Source organism: Tupaia chinensis, unplaced genomic scaffold (genome assembly GCF_000334495.1).
Source record: "Tupaia chinensis unplaced genomic scaffold, TupChi_1.0 Scaffold000104_1, whole genome shotgun sequence".
Classification (NCBI taxonomy): Eukaryota; Metazoa; Chordata; class Mammalia; order Scandentia; family Tupaiidae; genus Tupaia; species Tupaia belangeri.
In genome coordinates, this window is record NW_006159568.1 from 3,678,329 (window position 1) to 3,702,291 (window position 23,963).

General features: G+C 42.4%; 1 protein-coding gene and 1 pseudogene across 4 annotated transcripts in view; one reads left to right on the plus strand and one right to left on the minus strand.

The window, feature by feature from the left end:
* Window positions 1-23,963, plus strand: part of GNE (glucosamine (UDP-N-acetyl)-2-epimerase/N-acetylmannosamine kinase) — a 66,685-nt gene that overhangs the window by 30,932 nt on the left and 11,790 nt on the right. Inside the window, exons 1-7 of one of the 4 annotated variants that reach the window (XM_014586025.2) lie at window positions 100-256; window positions 6,034-6,239; window positions 11,716-12,167; window positions 13,510-13,662; window positions 16,056-16,268; window positions 21,809-21,896; window positions 22,908-23,118. In XM_014586025.2, coding sequence (XP_014441511.1) covers window positions 6,076-6,239; window positions 11,716-12,167; window positions 13,510-13,662; window positions 16,056-16,268; window positions 21,809-21,896; window positions 22,908-23,118 — 1,281 coding nt within the window. In that variant the 5' untranslated portion in view covers window positions 100-256; window positions 6,034-6,075. Of the gene's footprint in view, window positions 1-99; window positions 257-2,015; window positions 2,035-4,236; window positions 4,644-6,033; window positions 6,240-11,715; window positions 12,168-13,509; window positions 13,663-16,055; window positions 16,269-21,808; window positions 21,897-22,907; window positions 23,119-23,963 lie in introns of those variants that run through there. The other 3 variants (XM_014586024.2, XM_014586023.2, XM_014586022.2) reach the window with 3 other exon arrangements.
* LOC106734396 (60S ribosomal protein L5 pseudogene) lies at window positions 7,265-8,260 on the minus strand (annotated as a pseudogene).

Here is a 23,963-nt window from a genome sequence, read left to right on the forward strand (position 1 = left end):
AGCAGCCAATCACGGAAGTCCTCTCAAGTGACGTACAGGCACTTTTGTTGATTCGGTGCTCCGGGTGGGTGTGCGGGGCGGGGGGCGGGGGAGGCGAGAATCGGGGACCAGGGTCGAGCGACGAGTCATCGACCGGCGCGCTCGCGTTGAGGAAGCCGGGGGCGGGCTCGCGCCCGGCCTGCTTTGTGGTGCTCGGTTCGAGTCTTGCCCTCAAAGTGAGGCCGCGGCGCGGGAGAGAGCCTCAGCCCGCCGTCTGGAGAGAGCCGCGCGGAGTCGGAAATTCGCGAGAGCATCCTGCCTTTTCCCAGGGTCTCCCACGCCGCTCTGCGCCCCCGGGCCCGTACCCCGATGCGGCCTCGCCAGCAGTCCGCGGGCCCACGCGACAGGGCACCCGCGGGGCTCCGCCTTGGGGCTGTGTGTGGCCGGGTTGCACAGGGCTAGGGCTGTGGAGGGAGGCCTGGCTGGCCTCGCCTCCTAGGCGTGCTGTCCAGCAGGGGGACAGCGCTCCGTTTCCGAGGTGTGCGAGGGAGGGTGCCACGCTGCCCGCAGTCAGGCGTGGACCGGATGGCACCAGAAGATGATCTGGAGAGTCTCCGCTAACTCCAAGTCTCCGTTCTTTCCGGGATTCCTTGGAAGTTTGATAAGCCTTCATTTTCCCTCCTCCCCGCTCCACGCCGAGCTCCCTTGTGAAATTGTTGGACCACAGCATGCACCCTTATCGAAAGGGCGGGTACCCGTGTGGCGACCCGGATAGATACTTGGTTAACCCACCTGTAAGGGCTCGGGAAGGAGAAGCCAACCCGAGTACAGCTTGGGAACAGGGGTCTGACTTTCAGGCCCCTCCCTGTAGCCCTTTCCCTTGTACTCCCAGAGCTCATCCCCTCCGCGCACTGAAGGAAGGAGAGAGCCTCAGGTTCTCTTCAAGGAAGGTTTGCACACACAGATGTTTACAGAGGGGGTGTGGGGCAGTGTCCAGGATGCTGGAGGCTTTCGGATCTGGGTTTTTTGTTTGTTTGTTTGGTTTTGTTTTGTTTGGGCCTGCCAGTGATTACCTATTTAACTGTGATTTGGGGGCAAGTAAGTGCTTTTTCTCTGTACCTCAGTGCCACTGTCTGTAAAATGGAGCTGAAAAGAGTACTGTTAGGGAGAAGTGAGGTCATACTTGCAAAGCTATTGGCACAGTGCTTGACCCTGTGGAAGTACTCACCAAATGTTAATGTTTCTTCTGTTTCCTCTGTATCGGCCTGAGCCCAGTGTTCATTATTTTAAGAAATTCCTTTGGAAGAACTTTTTATTTTTTAAAAATTAACTATTTTTGGGGAGAGAATTGATCACTTTTTTTGGTCGGTATTTGTAATGGACAGTCTTGAATTGAGAGAATGCAGAATATGGTCTTCAATTGGATTTCTCAGCGATTATCAATGAGTTCAAGATGAAGGCATAATTGTTTTAGAAACTCTCCATCTGTCAGTCACTCATCTCTCTTTTGGTACTGGTTACAGCTGTGGAATCGGAGAGTACAATGGATGCAGATATCTAAAATTTCCTTCTGACTTTCTAAGCTTTGGAGTTGGGGTTATGGAAAGTACATCTACTTCACAGTTTTCACTTAAAGGATTTCTTATTTTAAATAATGATAATATTATTGTAATACTATTTAATGAATTTAAGAAATGTCAACTATAGATAGTCTATTCATTTTAATTGCTGTCTAGGATTCCACTGTTAAACTAGTTTCATCTTGTTTGTTTTATATTGCACTTTACACAACTTAAATTTCCCTTTATATTAATAGCTTAAAACCATTTTATCATATTCATTTATTCCACACTGATGATGAAGACTCTAGTCATATATCTCAGTATAAAAATATCTTTGGGCATGACTTTTTTTTTTTTTTTTTTTTTTGCTATAGGTTACATGTGCTCTTCAGAAAGACAGAGAGCGACAGAAAGACAGAAAGCAAGAAATCAACCCCAGGGGGGATGGCCATGCTGCAATCTCTTCTCCTCCATTCTCCTTTTGGGATTTTGGGTATGCACATGCATGCCTGGCATGACCAAAATTTTGCACTTTTAGGTTTGATATTTCTAATATCTTTACTTTTTTCCATTTTACTATTTAATTCAGAAACTTAATTAAAAGGATTTTTAAAAGAAGACATACAACAACAGTTTGTAGAATATGTTGCCAATTGCATAATATATGTTATATGTATTTTTAGGTAAATATGTAGGTATTTACATATATAATCATAGTTTATCTTTAGAAGGATAGATAAGAGGCCAGTAACTGTTAACTTTCACAGAACAGCACTGTGACTAGGCAACACAGATAAGAAGACTTTGCTATCTAGCCTCTCATGACTTTTCCATGTTAAATCATACAAATGTACTACTTAATAGGAAAAAAAAGTTAATTCAATTAAAATTATTTTTAAAATAATCCACTCATTAAAAAGGCGTTTTACAGGGCCAGCAGGTGGCATGGTGGTTGAGGCGCTGGATTTCCACATGGCCGACCACTGTACGAGTCCTGGACTTGGTGGCCTGCTTTTCTGCTTTCTCTCTCTCTCTCTCTGTTGCTCTGTGGTCAAATTAAAAAAATAATGATGATAATGAATAAAATTAAATGTGAAAAAGGCATTTTACTATTATTTTCTTTTTAAGATTTAACTTATTCCCTTAAAAAAGCTTTGGCCCAGGGCCAGCAGGTGGTATGGTGGTTATGGTGCCACATGGCAGACCACAGTTTGAATTCTGAATCTGGAGCCTTGGAAATCATGCTGGTTATGTGTGCGTACATTCCCAGAATCCCAAGAGGAGAATGGAGGAGAAGGGATTTTGACATGGCTGTGCCTCTGAGGGGTGATTTCTCACTTTCTCTCTGTCTTTATTCTGTCTGTCTCTTTCTGGTGAGTGCATGTGCTGTATAGCAAAAGCCTTAAAAAAATGAGAGAGAGAGAGAGAGAGAGAGAGCAAGCCTTGGCCTTAAGTAACATTATTGTATTTTTCATAATTTATTTATATGGCTAGCTTATAAAGTTTACTGTTTACTCTTCTTTGTAAAATAAGTACAAATTGACTAATTGTGAATGATCTGCTTTGCCTTATCCAGCAAATTAAATATTACCAAGAATTATTTCAGCTCAGTTTGATTAGTGGAGAAGAACTGTGTAAGAACACGTAAGATAGATATTTTGGAAGAATATTTTTATCTCTGATGATTAGGTTGTGCTTAGATCTTCTGAATACAACTCTTTTGGCAGAATGCTCATTTCATTATCTTATAAGATAATCCCACCATTGGGTACGATTAGCTTTTAGTGGGGATTGTAAATTCTGAGTGGGCTTAGTAGTGGGGCGGTTTGCATGGTCACCAAACTGTAGCCTAAGAGAGGTGAGCTATGAATAGCAGAGGCTCCTGGGGATTTCCAGTGAGTTTGAGTTTATCCTGATCTGAAGGGTAGTTCCTGTCGTGTTAGCACCCTTACTCCAACTTCTCGATTCCTGATGACAGGTCTAAATATTGAGATACTCTCTGAAATACAAGTGCTAAGATCAGAGTCCATGTGGTGAAATTTTTTGTTGATATATAGAAGTTTAAAATATTGCGTAAAACAAATCTCTTATCTCTTATTCTTGATTTTTATTTTTTTTGGCGGGTATAATGTGGTGGAAGACGGGTGAGCAGAGGCATTGAGCAAGAGCGTATTTATGTGGGGGACCAGCAGTTAGCATAATGGCTATGTCGCTGGACTCCCATGTAGTCAACCGTGGTTCGAGTTCTGGACCCGGTGAGTTTCGAGTCCTGGACCCAGTGGCTTAAACTCACACCAGGCACATGTGTGTGCATGCCCAAGATCCCGAGACTAGAATGGAGAAGAAGGGAGGGAACCAGCAGTTAGCGTAATGGCTATGTCTCTGGACTCCCATGTAGTTGACTGCAGTTTGCGTCCCGGACCCGGTGCCTTAAAACTCACACCGGGCGCGTGTGCGTGCGTGCCCAAGATCCCGAGAGGAAAATGGAGAAGGGATTGCGGCGTGACCATCCCCCCTGGGGGATGATTTCTCGTTTTCTGTCTCTCTCTGTCGGTGGTGCCCCGCGTCCTATAGCAAAAACCTCCCCAAAAAAAAAAAAAAAAGAATGGAGAAGAAGGGATTGCAGCATGGCCATCCCCCTTTGGGGGCAATTTCTCGCTTTCTCGCTTTCTGTCTCTATCTTTCTGGTGAGCGTATGCGCCCTATAGCAAAAACCTCTCAAAAAAAAAAAAAAAGTGTATTTATGCATGGCAGGGCCATGGTGCTCAGAGGGAGGCAGCAACTGAAAAGGGGAGGGGTGAAGAGCAACTGAGGTTTATGTGGAGAGTTTCCAGAAGAGGTGACCCTAGACTAGTTTTGAAGGATGAGTGAGTCCAGGCAAGGAAAAGGAAGTTTAAGGTGGGGGTACTGGCATCCGTAAGAGCAAAGGTAAGAGCAGAGATACGGAGGTCCTCTAGCTGAACTGTAGGCAGACCAGGTGGCTTGGAATATCACGCTGGGCGTGCGCGTGTGAGCATGCCCAAGATACCGGGAGAAGACTGGATAAGAAAGGATCGCAGCGTGGCCATCCTCCCTGGGAACTGATGCTTTGGCAGAGTACAGGTAATTGCAGATGGAAAGAAATGGCTGGAAAGATGGGCTAGGGCCCTTTCAACAATTTGAACTTTATCCTAGAGGTGGTGTGTACTGTTTAGTGTCATAATCAGATTTATAAACTTTATTTCTTATGAAACCTGTAGTGTTGTATTTTTTAATGATCAGCTTGAGAATAAGACACATATGCAGGGAACCAGCAGTTAGCGTAATGGCTATGTCGCTGGACTCCCACGTAGTCGACCGCGGTTCGCGTCCCAGACTCGGTGGTTTAAAACTCACGCCGGGCGCGTGTGTGTGTGTGCCCAAGATCCCGAGAGGAGAATGGAGGAGAAGGGATTGCGGCATGACCATCCCCCCTGGGGGGTGATTTCTCGCTTTCTGTCTCTATGTCTCTCTCTGTCTCTCTGGCGAGCGCACGCGCCCTATAGCAAAAACCTCTCAAAAAAAAAAAAAAAAAGGACACATATATATGCAGACTCATTCACCTAGCGTGTTCCTCAAGCTGCTGGGTCCAGGACTCAAACTATGCAGTTGGCCATGAGGGATCCAGCTGTTTTACCTCCACATCACTGGCAGGCCCAATTTTTAATAATAGTTAAAGAATTGACATTTGCTTGCCTTTAAAATGAGAGTTGATATGTCACTCATTCTTAAATGCATTCCATTGTGTTTTCTTGAGTGTGAGAGGAGTAGAGATAGTCTGCTGGAATTTCATAATTGACACACAGGAGTAGGAATGGAAGAAAAGATTAAGAACCACTAAACTGGGCCAGCTCTGTGGCCTGGTGGTTAAGGCAGCTTCATCCCACATGGCCAACAGTGCAGTTTGAGTGCCAGACCTAGTGCTTGAGAAACATGCTAGGGCTTACACGGACCTATCCCCCTAATCTTGAATGGAAGGAGACAGAGGAGAAGGGTAGTATGACCATTGCCTATGGGAGGTGCCTCTACTCTCCCCCTTTTTTTTTTTGGAGAGGTTTTCGCTATAGGGCGCGTGCACTCGCCATACAGACAGAGAGAGACATAGAGACAGAAAGCGAGAAATCACCCCCCAGGGGGGATGGTCACGCCGCAATCCCTTCTCCTCCATTCTCCTCTCGGGATCCTGGGCACGCACGCACATGCGCCCGGCGTGAGTTTTAAGCCACTGGGTCTGGGACGCGAACTGCGGTCGACTACGTGGGAGTCCAGCGACACAGCCATTACGCTAACTGCTGGTTCCCTCTCCCTCTTTCTGCCTTTGTTTCTCTTTCTGACAAACACATAGCCCTCTAGGAAACAAACAAACAAAAACCCACTAAATGATGGTTAAAGACTTACAACTGAAAAGTTCATTTTTATATCTAGTAGTTGTGATTATAAACAATAATTTTTATTTTTTACAACTTTTTTGTAGGAACTCTATTTTAAGAACCTCTCCAAACGAAAACCACAAATCATGGAGAAGAACGGGAATAACCGGAAGCTGCGGGTTTGTGTTGCTACTTGCAACCGTGCTGATTATTCTAAACTTGCCCCAATCATGTTTGGCATTAAAACGGAACCAGAGTTTTTTGAACTCGATGTGGTAGTACTTGGCTCTCACCTGATAGACGACTATGGGTAAGATGGAAACATCTTTTTTTGTTTCTTTTTGTTCCAACAGTATCCTGGAGAGAGGTTGGGTTTTATAGCCACATGGACCTATTTCAAAGCCCAGTTCTACCACTTGGTTTTTATGTGGCCTTGGAGAAGTTCTGCCATCTCTAAGTTTCTTCACTTGTAAAATGGAGTGAAAACCTATATTGTAAATTATTGTGAAGAATGGAGATAGAGATGTAAAGCATCCATCACAGTGGTATTTAGTAGCTGCTTGGTTAAGTGATAGCTTTATATAATATTATTAACGTTTATCATTTATTATTAGTCAGGAAAAATGCTATGTGTAAATATATGTATTGTGTGACTGTAATGATGTCATTCCACGTAATTTGTTTTGTGAATTCCAATGGCAACTCTTCAAAACTGTTTATGGGTGGAGGACAGGGTCCAGCAGGTAGCGTGGTGGTTAAGGCACTGGACTCCCACACGGCCAACCATGGTTTGGAATCCCGGACCTGGTGGCTTGCTTTCTCACTTTCCTCCTCTCTCTCTCTATAGATATAAAGCACATATGCCCTATAGTAAACTTTAATAATAATAATAAATTAATTAAATTATTTTAAAAAACTGGTTTATAGATTGAAGGCTATAAAGTAGTAGACATACTGGGTTGCCAGAAGAGTCATGATGTATTTTTTTCCGTTTTCCTATGCAAAAATGTGTCTTGACTTTTCCGATGACCCAATAGAACAGGATGTTAAAAATTAATTGACCAGGGCCAGCAGATGACATAAGGGTTATATCGCTGGACTGCCACGTGGCTGACTGTGGTTTGAGTTCCAGACCAGGTGGCTTGGAAAATCATGCTGCGTGCATGTGTGTGCATGCCCAAACTACTGGGAGGAGAATGGATGAGAAATAATTGCGGCGTGGCCATTTTCCCTGGGGGCTGGTTTCTTTCTTTCTTTTTTTTTTTTTTTTCTTTTTTTGGTTTCTTGTGATTTATTATCTTTTATCTTGAATAAAGTCATAGAAAATTGTTTGGTTTAGCTCTCAGCAGCCTGCTCCTGAGCTCTGAGGAAGCTTGCCTTCTATTGGAAATCTTTCTTCTGGGCAAGAGACATCTTGGGATGATTCCACCTCTTCTTTTGAACTTCTTTCTTGGGTTTCTTTTCATAGACTGGGTTCTCTCGTATAGCAGTGTGAGCTTTCTTATACATCTCCTCCATCATGTCTGGAGTTACATTGTTCTTTATGTACTGAGAGAACTGTTTCTTGTAAGCGTCTTCATCTTCCATTAGGTAACGCATGTAGTCTGCAACGTTCTGGCCCATGATGTGCTTCCGATGGACTTCTGCATTAGATTCCTTGCTTTCAGAATCATAACCAGGGAATCGTTTGGTACCGTGAGGGATAGATAAGCCTCCATCCACCGCTCCCTTTAGGGCCTGAAAAACTTTATTGCCAGTGGTAGTTCTGGCAAGGCCTGCATCCAAATAGCAAGTGAAGGCACCAGGCTGACCATCGATGCTTTCTACATTGTACTCATCTCCGGTCACTTCCACTTGACCTTCATAGATCTTGTCCATGCCAAACCTATTGAGAAGCCTGCGGGCCAGCAGCGGGCCAGTACAATATGCTGCAGCATCATTTATCAGGCCAGCTTTCACACCGTGTTTTGGTAGTTCGTGTACATAAGCTGCGCAGACTATCATATCCCCTTCTATCCGGGCATAAGCAATCTGACAATGATATCTCTGTTAGTTACACAAACCATCATCCTATATTTGGGTGTGTTGTACTTATTTTTATCCTGGATCACCAAGCGTTTCTGAGCATAGTAATCAGTTTTACCCTCTCGTTGTCTTCTAAATTTCACTTGGTATCTCTTAAAGTAGGCCTTATTCTTGACGACTTTAACAAATCCCATCCTGCGGAACAGTGACCAGCGGTCGCAACCAACCTGCAGGCCCACAAGCACTCCCTGGGGGAGTGTCCTCTCTTTCGCTCTCACTGTGTCTGACTCTCTCTGTCCGGTGAGCACACACACCCTAAGGCGAAAACCCCTGAAGCAAACAGACAGAGAAACAAATTGACCTGCCAGGTATTGTAGAATGTTATATTAACATGACCATTTGGGACCAGCAGATGGCATAATGGTTACATCTCTGGACTCCCACATGGCTAACTGCAGTTTGAGTCCTGGATCCAGTGGCTTGGGGGGCTTTAAACTCATGCTGGGTGTGTGTGCATGTGTGCCCAGAATCCAAGAGGAGAATGGAGGAGAAGGGATTGCAGCGTGGCCATTCTGATTTTTCTCTTTTTGTCTGTTTCTCTAGAGAACACATGTGTCCTGTAGCAAAAATCTCTCTAAAAAAAGTGACCATTGATACTTATTTTGGTGACAGTAGGTTTGTTGATTACAGGCTATGTTTGAAACATGAAGGTTCAGTAATCTTGGAGGGAGCAGAATACATCAAGCATAAATGAACATTCGTTTTGTTGTATGTAATAAAGCGGCATTTAGTGCACCCTTGTGGCATAAGAGTGTTAGTGCAGCCTCCAAAGAGCTAACATATGAAAGATGCTTGTGTCGAAGTCCAATTGTCCTTTTCAGATTTTTCTTCAAAAACAAAACAGTAGTAGAACAGCAAGTAGTAAAACAAATAAGATCTCTAGAAATAAACTTGGCAGTTTGCTCTAAGAAAATACTTAAAAGTAGAGAAAAAAATTTTATGGATACCTCAGGGATCTATATATATTTTAAATGTGAAATGAATTCTGGCTCTCTAAGAAAATCCACTTTGGTAATGGGACTATGTAGAAGAGAATTTTTAACTGGGGCCTAACATTTAAGACTGAATGTGTTATTTTTCTTCTATGAGAAAGCTTTGACTGGAAGACTTGGTGGCAAGAGGCTCTTGGACAAAATGTAGTCAGTTTCTTATTTGCATACCACAGTACTAAAGGTAGAAAGGGGAGCCAGCAGGTGGTGGTTAAAGGCACTGGACTCTCATATAGCCAACCATGGTTCAAGTCCTGGACCTGGTGGCTTGCTTTCTCTCTTCCCCTCTCTCTCTGATCAAACTGGAAAATAATAATAATAAATAAAGTTAAATAAAAAGTATTTCTTTAAAGGTAGGAAGGTAGTATTTGTCAGCTGAAACTATTAAATAAGAAATTTGATTAGTGCTTAATGAAAATGTATATTTAAAGTACATTTTAACACAAGACATTGGTTGCTTCTAGAGAGAATTCAATGATTGGGAGACAAAAATGAAAGACTTTTTGCTGTATAACATTTTGTACCTTCTGAATTTAAATAATGTGAATGTATTACTTATTTTTAAAGACATTAAAACAAAAAATAAGCTACCTTTTATTTCACCTACTTGAGTATTTTTTTTAAAAAACAGGATTGTTATACTTTAAAAAAAAAAAAAAAAAAAGAACTCAGGCTGGATGTGTGTATGCATGTGCCCAAAATCCTGAGAGGAGAATGGAGCAGAAGGGATTGCAGTGTGGCCATTCTCCCTGGGGACTGATTTTTCACTTTCTATCTCTGTCTCTATCTCTGTCTATCTTTCTGGTGAGCACATGTGCCCTGTAGCAAAAATCTCTCTCTAAAAAAAAAAAGAAAGGAAAAAGAAGAAATAAATGTATGGCCTTAAGTGCTTTCATACTATAGGGAAACGCTGGGAGAAACTAAACTAATACTCAACTCAAATTATAAAATACTTAAGAAAAAGAAGTCCTGCAAATGGTGTAATGGTGATGTTGTTGGACTCCCACATAGTCAACCATGGTTCAAGTCCTGGACTTGGTGGCTTAAACTCATGCCGGGTGTGTGTGCATGCATGCCCGAAATCTCAAGGGGAGAGTGGGGGAGAAGGGATTGTGGTGTGGCCATCCCTGTGGGGAGTGAGTTCTTGCTTTCTGTCTCTCTGTCTCTCCGGTGAGCGCATGCGCTCTGTAGAAAAATCTCTCTCAAAAAAAAAAAAAAAGGAAAAAAATTCAGCTTCTCCTCTGGGCTTGCAACTAGTTTACGGTGATGTGGCTAAATGCACCAAGGGGTTTGGAATTGTCAGTAAACGTAGGACTTGCTGTAGTGCTTCCGTCTGGAAAAGGGTGAAAAACCTGTAGTCAGTGAGCACAAGTGCACTAGGTCCTCCTGTGATAAAACCAAGATGGAGAGACCAAGTTTTGAACTCTGGCACATGGTTCCTGCATGAAAACAGTAACTAATGGTCCTGGACCAACAACACCACTTCCACCGTTACAGTAAAGTCTGTTACCAGAAGATGGAAGGAATTGAAAGACTGGTAGAAGCACTACCATTTGAGGCATCACTAGCTTATAATAAATGAGTTAACTTAAGGATTTTTTTTTAAAGTTCAGGTTATAATAATGGCAGAGTACCTTATATCTGACTCAGTCTTCCATAGCTACCCCCTATATACTCTGAAACAATATTTTAAAAAATATTTGAAGACACTGGAGAGCAACCAACAGGCAAACAGAAATCGATAATAGACATGCCCCTTGGCCAAAAAAAACCCTTTCTCCCTAATAAAAATTAAAACATTCTCCCTTAGATGTTCCTCCCTTTAGGCATTGATTGGAAGGGGACACATGTGTGCACTCAAAGTACTAGATATGTGTATCTTGATCTTGGTGGTGGCCATGGGGGTATTCATGTGAAAGAATTAAACAGACTCAGTACAGTGGTGCACAGATAATGCCACTGCATAGGAGGCTGGAGGCCAGTTGCATGCGAGACTTAGTTTTGGTTCCCAGGCCAACCTAAACATACTGGGCACGGTGGTGCACCCACAATACTAGCTAATTGGGAGGTGAGGGCAGGAGGACCGTGACACAGCAAGACCTTGTCAAAACTGATCATGCACTTTCCTCCAACTCTCCACCCTCTTGGGGTCCTGCACATATGTGTGCACCCCCAGCATTTTTTTCAAGATGTTGAGGCCAAGACTTGAAGCCTAGTTGTCAAAAATACCTGTGTGTCTCTTCTTTTCCCTCTCTCCTCTCCTCTCTCTGTGCCACTCTCTCTCTCATAAAGGAAAAAAAAAACATTAAGCTGGGCCAGCAGTGACAGAACTGAACCCACATGGGAAACGTCCTGGGTTCACATTCTGCGGACTCCTTGAGCAGGCGAGACATGAGCAATCTGGGCTGGCTGAGACTGGGGTGGATCATGGTGTGAGGACCCTTTTTAGGGTAGCCATCTCTCTCCCTGTCTCTCTCTTATGGAAGAAATAAACTTAAAAAATTAATTAAGCTATACGTACACTTATGGTCTGTGTCCTTTATTTTTATATGTAAGTTATATTTCAGTTTATTTTGTTTTATTTTAACAAGTAAAAACTGAAATCTGTTAAATTGTTAAATACCTCAGAGTTGGTATTGGATCGCTTGTCTTGCATGTTATGGCCCTGAGTTTAAGAACATATTCTCACATCTTATTTCTCTCCTGCTTTAGAAATACGTATCGCATGATTGAACAAGATGACTTTGACATTAACACCAGGCTACACACGATCGTGAGGGGAGAAGATGAGGCAGCCATGGTGGAGTCAGTAGGCTTGGCGCTAGTGAAGCTACCAGATGTCCTTAATCGTCTGAAGCCTGATATCATGATTGTTCACGGAGACAGGTTTGATGCCCTAGCTCTGGCCACATCTGCTGCCTTGATGAACATCCGAATCCTTCATATTGAAGGTGGAGAAGTCAGTGGTACCATTGATGACTCTATTAGACATGCCATAACAAAACTGGCTCATTATCACGTGTGCTGCACCCGGAGTGCTGAACAACATCTGATCTCCATGTGTGAGGACCATGACCGCATCCTTTTGGCAGGCTGCCCTTCCTATGACAAACTTCTCTCAGCCAAGAACAAAGACTACATGAGCATCATTCGGATGTGGTTAGGTATGTATAGCAGACTTTCTCCAGTCCAGTGCCTGAGGGTGCTGTTGTGCACAAGAAAGAGATAGTCAGAAAGGGACGGAAAGAGAGAGAGCACACCCCAACAGGGCCTGATCATGCACTTTCCTCCAACTCTCCACCCTCTTGGGGTCCTGCACATATGTGTGCACCCCCAGCATTTTTTTCAAGATGTTGAGGCCAAGACTTGAAGCCTCGTTGGCTATATGGGATCCAGCTTCCTCGGTACAGTGCCCATCCATTGCACTGTGGGGGAGCCTAGTGTTTAATTCCCAGTGGCCCCGATCCCTGTATAGTAGATAAGCGGTGTTGATCTTGTCTTTCCAGGTATCTGTCATTGTAATAAGAGAGGCTGTTTTCCTTTCGATCTTTGAAATGTCCACGTTTTATCACGTTTCCAATAGATCCTTTTAGGCCTTTAGGTCTTTTTCCTACTTTGTCCAAAACGTAAATGTATATTCTCCTCTACTTTGGAAGCTAACATAGGACCAATATTTTTAAAATAAAATTTTGGAGCTTATATGATATCTTAACTCAAATATTACTAAAGATTCTAACTTAGTAAAAATCTCCTGTTACCATTAAATCATAAAATAATAATTATTCCTGGTTGAATTTGTAATTAATGTTAAATCACATAGTTCATGATAAAATTGATGATTAAAATGATTATCACAGAAACCATCTTTCATTAAAAATCTGCAAGCGGTGCTCTTTGTCAGTTTTATGGAATAATAGAGCCCGGTTGATAAATGCCTTGTGGTGCTCCACATGGCACTCACTGACAAGCCAGACCTCTTAAAGTTTTGCTGAGGAACAGTCCTTGGGAAGAAGAGGGAAGCCTTTCTAGTCCTTTGAACCAAGTTAGAAACAGTTACCACTTGCTGAATTTGATGATGGTATGGAAAGTTCCTGTGCATTAAATGAAGTATGTTTGATGGTCATTCAATCTATAAGAGCCCTGATTTGCCTCCATATTAGTAGTTATTAATATTGCTAATTATTCACTAAAAACTGTTAGACATAGGAAAGATTCATATTTTCTTCCTGATCCTTTGGAATATTTTAGATTTTAAAATGAATTTCTAACACTTGCCATTGAAAGTCATGTTTATGACAGCAGACATCTTTATAAAATGTTAAATTTGCTAACTACTTAGACTTGTTCTTATCATTTGATTCTAATTTGGATGCCTTGTTTAGAATGTGACAGAGTGTTTTTAATCTAAGAATTTTTAAAAGCACAGACTCTAGGGTCTTGCTTTCAGTATTTTCTTCTCCCTTTTCTTAACTAATGAAGCACTGTGGTTTGATTTTCTTTAAACAGGTGATGATGTAAAATCTAAAGATTACATTGTGGCACTACAGCACCCAGTGACCACTGATATTAAGCATTCCATAAAAATGTTTGAATTAACGTTGGATGCACTAATCTCGTTTAACAAGCGGACTTTAGTTCTGTTTCCCAATATTGATGCAGGTAATTGAACATTTTCCATTTTCACTGAAAATGAAATCATGCCATCTGCCTTTTCAATTGTGCTCCTATTACAACTGCCTTCCCGTCTCGCTCATCTTATTACTGAAGGCCACTCTATCCTGATTTCCCATTTTCAAGGAATTTCCAGTTTTCAAAAGATTGCCAGTTTTGCTGTAGATCAAAGACTTTGTGATGTTTTTGTCAAGTCTAGTAGAAACTTAATAAGCAAGAAATGAATACTAAAAAAGGTCTTTGTAATTTCCATTTTGGTCTCACGGTTACGCTTTTCACTCCAGTTTCCATTGAGAAGCTGTAATAGCCAAGGAACATAACCCGTAGAAGGTAAGGGCATCTCTAGGACAGTGATGATCCCACTGACTACAGTAAGGTGGCTCATTTCTTGATCACTTTCTTATTTACATTAGCTATATCTTAAAGTAATCTTAAGCTCAAGCAGTTTAGCTCTGGAGTCCCCAGCCAGCTGATTCTCAGTTTGCCCTGGCTGATGGTGCTGAAGGGTTCGACGATGTTGGTGAGACTTAGGCAAATTAATGGGGATGTGAAATGCAAATAAGAAGCACCATAGCAAGGCCTGACACTGAGGAATGTTCAGATACTGGGTCTTTTTAGCTGGCACCACTTAGCATTGAGCTCTTGGGCATTTTTTGGTAGAGACAGGACCTTTTCTCTACAATGGCAGGATATCACCATCTTACTCAAAGAACCCACTCTTCACGTCCCTCCGCGGATCCTTTCTGTTAGGAGAAACAAAGTAGGGTGTTAATTGAAAAAAAATAATTCAGAATACTCAACCCAGATTTTATCCAGGTAATGCATCAGTATTTTAAAATTCTTAATATTTATAATCTCTTATCCTTTAAATGTTGTTTAAAGACTTATAATGTAATTGTGTATCTCTCTTGTTCAGTATTCATCACCACTGATATATTCTGATTGTTATTTACATTACTGCTTGTTTGCACTTTAAAATTGGAGATATTTTTCTTCTGTGAAAGTAAAGGGTCCCAGGGATATCTAAATCATATGTATCACTGGCTTCTACTTGTCATGGGGTTTTTAATAAGATAAATACAGAGAAATAAGAATCAGATGTCTTAGTGCTGTCTGGCTTAGTGCTCAGTTCCCCAGAGTAGGAGTCTCTGGAAAACTGGATTAGTGCATGTGGTTTAGGTTTAAGGCCTTTAGCTAAATCCAAATCTGAATCGTGGAATAGCAGTACCTCTGGTACGCCATGTACTACAGTAATTATAGATGATGACTGGCAAGGCTGTATATAGAAAGAAGTGGGTAGGCCTGCTCCAAGGAGTGAGACCCTGAGTCCACTTACCCGCTTTCCCACAAAGAGAAAATTAAAGAGAGGACGGATGCATGCTCAGCCTCTTATGTCACTGGCTCCTTTCCACTTGGAGACATGGTGTATCATTGTCCTGCCTTTGAACCAATCCGATTAACAACTTCTCCTCCACTGGGTGAGGTAGCTAGGAGAAGGTGAGTGAAGAGACACACAGAGAGGTGTTAAATACTGTCTCTCCTTCATAACGTCTTTAAACGCTAAGTCATGCATTTGAAATAAAGTATTAGTCACAGTACCGGAATCTATCTGTATTTTCTTAAAGTTCAGTCCACAAAATTAGGATTGCTATCCAGCTGAGTTGTGGTGAGTGTAGATGAGAGCATAATTGGGCAGAAGGTTTCAGATCATCTTGGCATGTGGAGCCCGAGATCTTTCCATTTAGGAATTTCCAGCTTAAGAGATTTAGATTATTGACCTGTTTGGCCTTTTAACTGTTGCTTAAGGTAAAGATTTTTATTGGGGCATTACTAAAAGAATTCACTGCTGAGTTCTGCTTGAAAACTCTCAACTGCTGCTATTTGAGTTGATAGATGAGTTGAAGCACAGAGCTGGCCAGACAGATTGAGGTATCATTTGTGAAAAGATAAACAATTGGGACCAGCAGTTAGCGTAATGGCTATGTCGCTGGACTCCCACGTAGTCGACCACGGTTCATGGCCCAGACCCAGTAGCTTAAAACTCACGCTGGGCGCGTGTGTGTGCATGCCTAGGATCTCGAGAGGAGAATGGAGGAGAAGGGATTGCGGAGTGGCCATCCCCCCGGGGGGAGGGGTGATTTCTCGCTCTCTATCTCTCTGTCTGTCTGGTGAGCGCACGCGCCCTATAGCAAAAAAAAACTCTTATTTTTAAAAAAAAAAAAAAAAAAGATAAACAATTAAGATGGCTGGTGCCCTAATAACTGGTGTGAGTTTTTATAGGGAGATTTCTTTAAGTGGGGATATACTTGCCAATGAAAGTGGTTTCTTTAGCTCATAAACCATTTAGCTATTGTTTGTTTTCTTTGCTTTCATTTTCACAGGGAGCAAAGAAATGGTTCGAGTGATGCGGAAGAAGGGCATTGAACATCATCCCAACTTCCGTGCGGTTAAACATGTCCCGTTTGACCAGTTTATACAGTTGGTCGCCCATGCCGGTTGTATGATTGGGAATAGCAGCTGTGGAGTTCGGGAGGTTGGAGCTTTTGGAACACCTGTGATCAACCTGGGGACACGTCAGATTGGAAGAGAAACAGGTGTTTACCTTTGTTTATATTGAAACTGACTAGACATTACACATGTCTGAGTTATTATAAGGTATGCAAGTATCAGTGTTCACTTTATTTTAGTGAACAAATGAGGTTAACAACCCAACAGTCTAAAATCTATGAATAGTCTATAAATAGCACGCAGTGATTACCAAATATTTTTAGATCTATACTTATATTTTTATTGTCTTTGTAATATCAACCAGAGGTAAGTAGTCTTTACTTAATTATTTTATAAAGGAATAATGGAAAAAGGATTGTGGCATGACCACATCCCATAGGGTGGAGGAGCCCTCTCTCTCTCTTACTTTCTCTGGTGAGCACACACCTTCTGGCTGTTCCTTCAAGCTGCTGGGGTCAGGACTCCAGCTGTGGTCAGCTGTGTGGGATCCGGTTATCTCCATAAAGGGCTTAACCTCTGTATTATGGGCCAGCCCTAATTATAGTCTTAGATGGCTGTGTTTAAGAGAAAATGGGGACAGCAGATGGCGTAGTGGTAAAGGTGCTGGATTTCCACATGGCTGACCACAGTTCAGGTCCCAGACCCGTTGGCTTGAAAATCATACTGGGCGTGTGTGTGTGTGCATGCCCAAAATCCTGGGAGGAAAGTAGAGGAGAAAGGATTGTGAAATGGCCATTTTCCCTGGGATGGCGTAGGGAGGTGATTTCTCACTTTCTCTCTCACGCCATATGGCAAAATCTTTTTTTTAAAGAATTATTTTTATTTAACTTTATTAATTATTATTATTGTTTTCCAGTTTTATCAGAGAGAGAGAGAGAGAGAGGGAAAGCAAGCCACTAGGTCTGGGATGCGAATCATGGTTGGCATACTGGAGTTCAGTGCCTTTAACACCATGCCTGTTGGCCCCTGGCAATATCTTAAAAAAAGAGAGAGAGAGAGAAAGAGAGAGAGAGGGGACCAGCAGTTAGCGTAATGGCTATGTCGCTGGACTCCCATGTAGTCAACCACAGTTTGCGTCCCAGACCTGGTGGCTTAAACTCACGCCGGGCGCGTGTGTGTGCGTGCCCAAGATCTCAAGCGGAGAATGGAGGAGAAGGGATTGCGGTGTGGTCATCTCCCCTGGTGTGTAATTTCTCACTTTCTGTCTCTCTTTCTGGAGGGGGCCCGTCCCCTATAGAAAAATCCCTAAAAAAAAAAAAAAAGAGAGAGAGAGAGAGAGAATGTGGTTGAGTGTGTCCTGAGTATATTTTCTGGGACTACTAGAGTTCCTTTAGTCAGAACATTAGAATATGGCAATTCTAAGTAAGGTGCCCCTTAGTAACTATAAGTGGGATCATTATGAATGACTTTGTTAATAATATAGATGCTGTTATTAGCATTAGCCCAAGTTCTAATGTTAATAAGAACATATAATACATAAAAATATATATCTGCAGCTAATAGAAAAATATGTTGTTAACAGGAAAATAATTGGGTTAGAAGCAGAGTTCCAGCTCGCCCTTTCACATATGCTTCATAATTGCTCCCTGTCTGTTATCTTTAGATCTTCTTCCTCTCTCATTTGCAGCCTAATACCTTGCCACCCATTTCTTAGAGAAAAAAAAAAAAGCCATGAAGGTGAAATTGTTTCAAATTCATTAACTTCATTCATTAAGAAAATGTTTAATAAGCACCTACCATGTGCTAGGCACTGGGACTTGGCAGTAAACTAGATGAACAAAGCTGAGTTCTTTTTTTTGGAGAGGTTTTTTCACTATAGGGTACGTGCGCTCGCCAGACAGAGAGAGACAGAGAGACAGAAAGCGAGAAATCACCCCCCAGGGGGGATGGTCATGCTGCAATCCCTTCTCCATTCTCCTCTCGGGATCTTGGGCACGCATGCACATGCGCCCGGCGTGAGTTTTAAGCCACCGAGTCCGGGACACGAACCGCAGTCAACTACATGGGAGTCCAGCGACATAGCCATTACGCTAACTGCTAGTTCCCAACAAAACTGAGTTCTTATGTAACTTACATTTTGTCAGGAGGGAGACAGGTGATAGACCCAAGAAGTAGAAAGAAAAATATCAGCGTTTCTATATGTTGTGGATCCTGGAATATAAGGCCATGGGATAGATTACATTTGACTTGGTAAAAGAAGTCCTCTTTTGGGACCAGCAGTTAGCTGGTAACAAGTAATGGCTATGTCGCTGGACTCCCATGTAGTCGACCGTGGTTCGCGTCCCAGACCTGGTGGCTTAAAACTCACGCCGAGCAAGTGTGCGTGTGTGCCCAGGATTCCGAGAGGAGAAAGGAGGAGAGGGGATTGCGGCGTGGCCATCCCCCCTGGGGGGTGATTTCTCGCTTTCTGTCTCTGTCTCTGTCTGTCTGGTGAGTGCACGCGAAGAAAAAACTCTAAAAAAAAAAAAAAAAGTCCTCTTTGAGGAGGTGACACTTAAGCTGAGATCTGAATGACGAGTCAGGTTTATAAGATTTAGGGTGAGGCAGAGAGACCAACCAGTGTGAAGGCCCTGGGTGGGAAGAAGATGCCGCAGCTGAGAAACAGAAGGACCAGTGTCTGTGGAGTGTGTGGGCAAGAGCCAGTGAGACATGACATTAGAGAAGGAGGCAGTTTGTAAGCCAGGGAAAACCATCTGGGATCTTTTCTAGGTATGGTGGGAAGCCATAATGACACAGTATGACTTGCATTTGGGAAAAATTACTCAGGCTGCTTATATGGAAAGTGCAAAGTGGAGTGTCAGGAGTGGAAGCAGGAAGGCCAGTTAAGAGTTGTCCAGGTGCAGGACCAGCAGATGGCATAATGGTTACGTCACTGGATTCCCATGTAGTTGACTGCAGTTTGAATTCTGGGCTGGTGGCTTAAAACTTATTGGTGCACGCGTGTGCATGCAGGTGTGTGAATGGAACGAAGGAATTGTGGTGTGGCCATCCTGCCTAGGGAAAAATTTTCTCACTTTTTGTTTCTCTGTCTCTGTCTCTCTGGTGAACACACATGCCCTATAGCAAAAATCTCTCTTTGAAAAAAAAGAGTCTGGCAGGTAGTGCAGTGGTTAAGAGGCTGGACCCCCACATGGCCTACTATGGTGTAAGTCCCAGACCTGGCAGCCTGCTTTCTCACTTTCCCTCTCTCTCTGGTCAAATTAATGAAATAATAATAATAACATATCAAATAAAATAATTCTTTGGGGAGCCAGCAGGTAGTATAGTGGGTAAGGGCACTGGGCTCCCACATGATCAACTGTGGTTCAAGACCTAGCGGCTTGTTTTCTCACTTTCCATCTCTCTTTTGCTCTGTCCATCTTTGATCAAAATAAAATAAAATAAAATAAAATAAAAAAAAAATAAAGTTAAGTAAAATAATTCTTTAGAAAAAGAAAAAGAGTTGCCATGAGAGATGATACTGGCCTGGACTAAGTGGTAGTGGCAGATGGAGCAGAGTCAGGGTGGGAGTTCGTTATCGAACTTGGATGATGTGTGAGGTGACGGGAAGAAAGGAATCAATAACAAAGCCAGATTTTTGGATTGAGCAGGGGAAGTGTTCTTTCCTGATATGGGGGATACCGAGGAAGAAACAGATTTGGGAGCAGATGGAAGTGAGAGTTCTTTATGGCCACGTTAAGTTTGAGAAGCCTATTAGACATCAAAGCAGAGACAGCACGTAAGCAGCCTGGTAGGTCAGGGAGATGTAAATTTGAGAGTCCCTAGCATATTGAGGTGTAGTTAGGACAGCGGCTCAGCTACAGTAACAGGTCAGAAATAATGGTGGATTCATGGCATTCGATTTTCTTTCCTTCTCACTGGTATAGAAGCTCCGTAGTCATCAGAGGCTTAGCCACCCTCCCTGTCCCCATCTTTTTGAAGGTTGCTCCAGCTCTGGCTAGTAAGTCCATATTTTAGCTATGAGGAGGGCTTCCCTTTAAAGACACAACCTGGGAGTGACAAATATTTCTTCTCCGTGTCATCAGAACTCAGCCACATGACCACGTCATGCTGCAAGGAAAGCTGAAGAATAGTTTCTAGCTGAGTAATTAGATGCCCAGGGGAAAATCAGTTACTAGTATGAAGAATGGGTGTTGAGAATAACAGCAGTCTGCCATAAATGGTATTTAAAACCAAGGGAGAAAGGAGGCCTCTTCAGGGAACCTCTCCATTGAGTCACCCTTGCTCTTCCATGCGCATCTAACCTCCTCATTATTTAAACTGGCCTCTCACAGCTTAAAGACAAAACCCCCTTCCTTGACCTCACACCTCTCTCCAGCCACCTCTCTTCTGCACTTGTATTCTTAACCACACCTATTGAAAAAAAAAAAAAAGGCCATTTTTGCTGTATTGGTTTCTTCACATTGGTCAGGAGATGTGTGGAGAGAAAGTGACTGCCCAAACAGCTGACCAGCCATTGAATGACTAATTGAACCAGCCTTGCCTGACTGGGTTGAACAACTGGCTAAATAGAGGGCAGGGCAAGTTGAAAGACAGTGGACTGACTAGGGCCACCTGTGGTGGTTAGGACAGCTGGACCCTACATGGCTGACTGCATGGTTGGATTCCCTTACCTGGCAGCTGGAAACACACTGTGTGTGTGTGTGTGTGTGTGTGTGTGTGTGTGTGTGTGTGTTTGTATGTATGTATGTGCCCAAAATTCTGAAAGGAGAGAGAACTAAAAGAGCTGGAGGAGAAAGGATTACACTGTGACCATTTCCCATGGGGAAATGTGTCTCTTTGTCTCTTTGTCTCTCTGTTGAGTACACTGGCAAGTTTAAAAAAAAAAGAAAGAAGGACTGGCAAGTGGCATGGCGGTAAAGGCACTGCACTCCCACATGGCTGACTGCTGTTCAAGGCTCTGACCTGGCAGCTTGCAGTCTCAGTTTCCTCCTCTCTCTAGTCAATAATAATAATAATAATAATATATACAATTAAATAAATAATTCTTTTAAAAACATTTTTTATAATTGATTTTATTTATTATTTATTTTTTTAGAGAGAGATTTTTCTATAGGGTATGTGCACTCGCTGGAGACACAGAGACAGAGAGACAGAAAGTGAGAAATCCCCCCCAGGGGGGATGGCCATGCCACAATCCCTTCTCCTTCATTCTCCTCTTGGGATTTTAAGCACACACACATATGCCCGGCCTGAGCCCCAAGCTGTTGTGTCTGGGACTTAAACTGTAGTCGACTCTGTGGGAGTCCAGTGACATAACCATTATGCCATCTGCTGGTCCTGAATAAATAATTCTTAAAAAAAAAGAGAGTGTACTTAATAGATGACTAGGCAAGTGGTAAGGAGATACTAGATTAATCTTATTTATTTCAATAAGCAAATAAAACTTGATTATTCTCTGGGAATAAAAGACCTTAGTGCCTGTAAGTGTTTGATATATGGAAATCTTGTTAAGAGTACCTTACAAAGTAGAAAGCAGAAAAATTTATGTCTTCCTAATAGAAGATGACTTAATTACAATTGCTGGGTGTCAGGGCTAATTACGAGCACAACACACTATTAACTTTTTTATTCTTTTGCTATTCCTACTTCCAAATCATTATAAAGTGTCACTGGATTTTCCTAGGGGAGAACGTCCTTCATGTCCGGGATGCTGACACCCAAGACAAAATATTGCAAGCGCTGCACCTTCAGTTTGGAAAACAGTACCCTTGGTGAGTATATAGCCTTTTTTCTTTTTTCTTTTTTTTTTAAGGAATTTTAAAGGGGAGTTATGTCAGGTGCGATCTTAAAGCTACAATCATTATTTAACTATCCTAAAAGAGCTTTCTTTCTAATGTCAAGGGGTCCCTAGCTGCTGCTGAGACAGCTTATTTTTTTAAAAGAATTATTTATTTAATTTTATTTATTCATTCATTTATTTTAATTTGACCAGAGAGAGACACAGAGCGAGAGAAAGAAAGAAAGAAAGCCATCAGGTCCAGGACTCAAACTGTGGTTGGCCATGTGGGAGTGGCCAACGCCTTAACCACCACGCCACCTGCTGTTTTGGTTTTTGTCATAGGGCTCATGCATTCCCTGGAGAGAGACAGTGAGAAGGAAAGTAAGAAATCACCCGCAGGGAGATGGCCATGCCATAATCCCTTCTCCTCTCTCCTCTCAGCATTTTGGCCACACACATGCATACACCCAGCATGATTTTCAAGCTGCCAGGTTCAGGACTTGAACTATGAAGCTGGCCACATATATCCAGCACCTTAACCTCCACTGTTGGCCCATATAATTCTGTTCCTTATTGCTCTGTATTGTAGCATACCTTCAATCTGTTATATATTTATTGTGTACAACATAATGTTTTGAAGTATACACATATTTGGTCAGTAGGTGGCATAGTGGTTAAGGTGCTGGACTCCCATATGGCTGACCGTGGTTCAAGTCCTGGACCCAGTGGCTTGAAAATCACTCTGGGCACGTGTCATGTGTACCCAAAGTCCTAAATGGATTGTGGCATGGCCATCCCCCTGGGAGGTGATCAGTGTCTGTCTTTCTCTAGCAAGCACATGTGCCCTGTAACAAAAACAAAAAAAGAAGTATACATATATTTTAAAAGGAAAAGGCACCAATGATTTTTACCTCGAGTCTCAGATTTTATTAAACCATGCTCTCAATATCATTTAACATGCATGGCTGACCATTTAATTTCATTGACTCTTTGGATATTGCAGTTCAAAGATATATGGGGATGGAAATGCTGTTCCAAGGATTTTGAAGTTTCTCAAATCTATTGATCTTCAAGAGCCACTACAAAAGAAATTCTGCTTTCCTCCTGTGAAAGAGAATATCTCTCAAGATATTGACCATATTCTTGAAACTCTCAGTGCCTTGGCTGTTGATCTTGGTGGAACGAACCTCCGAGTTGCAATAGTCAGCATGAAGGTAAAATAACTCTGAGCTCCTCCCTTTGTATCCCGTGTGAATAACTGACTTTACATAAGTATAGTTAGAAGGGAGGACTAGAAATATACATAAGAGCTTGTAATAATTTGCCCATAGATTTTTGGATCCATTATAATATTTGTCTATTTTACTAGTCAGTAACATTTCAAAGAAAGAATTGTCTGTGAATTCAAGGTAGTAGGCTTCAGTTGCCAATGGAGAGACCCTGTGGGCATCAGAGGGCTTTTGCCATCCAGGTGACCTGAAACTGTTCTTGGGAGAAGCATGGAATATGGAGTATGCAGATTACTGTCATGATCCAGGTGAGGAAATCTGCAAAGAGTGAAGGAATGGCCTTTCTTTTATTTATGAGGTTTTTGCCTTAGGGTGCATGTGCTCACCAGAGACGAGAGAGAGAGACAGTGAGAGCGAAATGAGAAATCAACCCCTGAGGGTATGGCCACATCCCTTTTCCTCCATTCTCCTCACATGTGATCTGGTGGCTTGAAACTCACACTGGGCGCGTGTGCATGAATGCCCAAAATCCTGAGAGGAAAATGCAGAAAGGATTGTGGCGTGGCCATCTCCCCTGGGGGTGGGGGGTGATTTCTCACTTTCTGTCTCTTTGTCTCTCCTGCAAGCACATGCACCCTATAGCAAAAAACTCTAAAAAAAATAGTAATAAAATACACAGATGAGATGAGCAAACTAAAAGTGTTGAAACAAGAGTAATTAAAAGGGCCTATCCCTGTTTGGTATTAAAACATATCACACAGCACATTAATTTAAACAATGTGGTATTTGTGCTAGCCAGCATGGAAAGTTACCCTGAGTCAGGGAGAGTA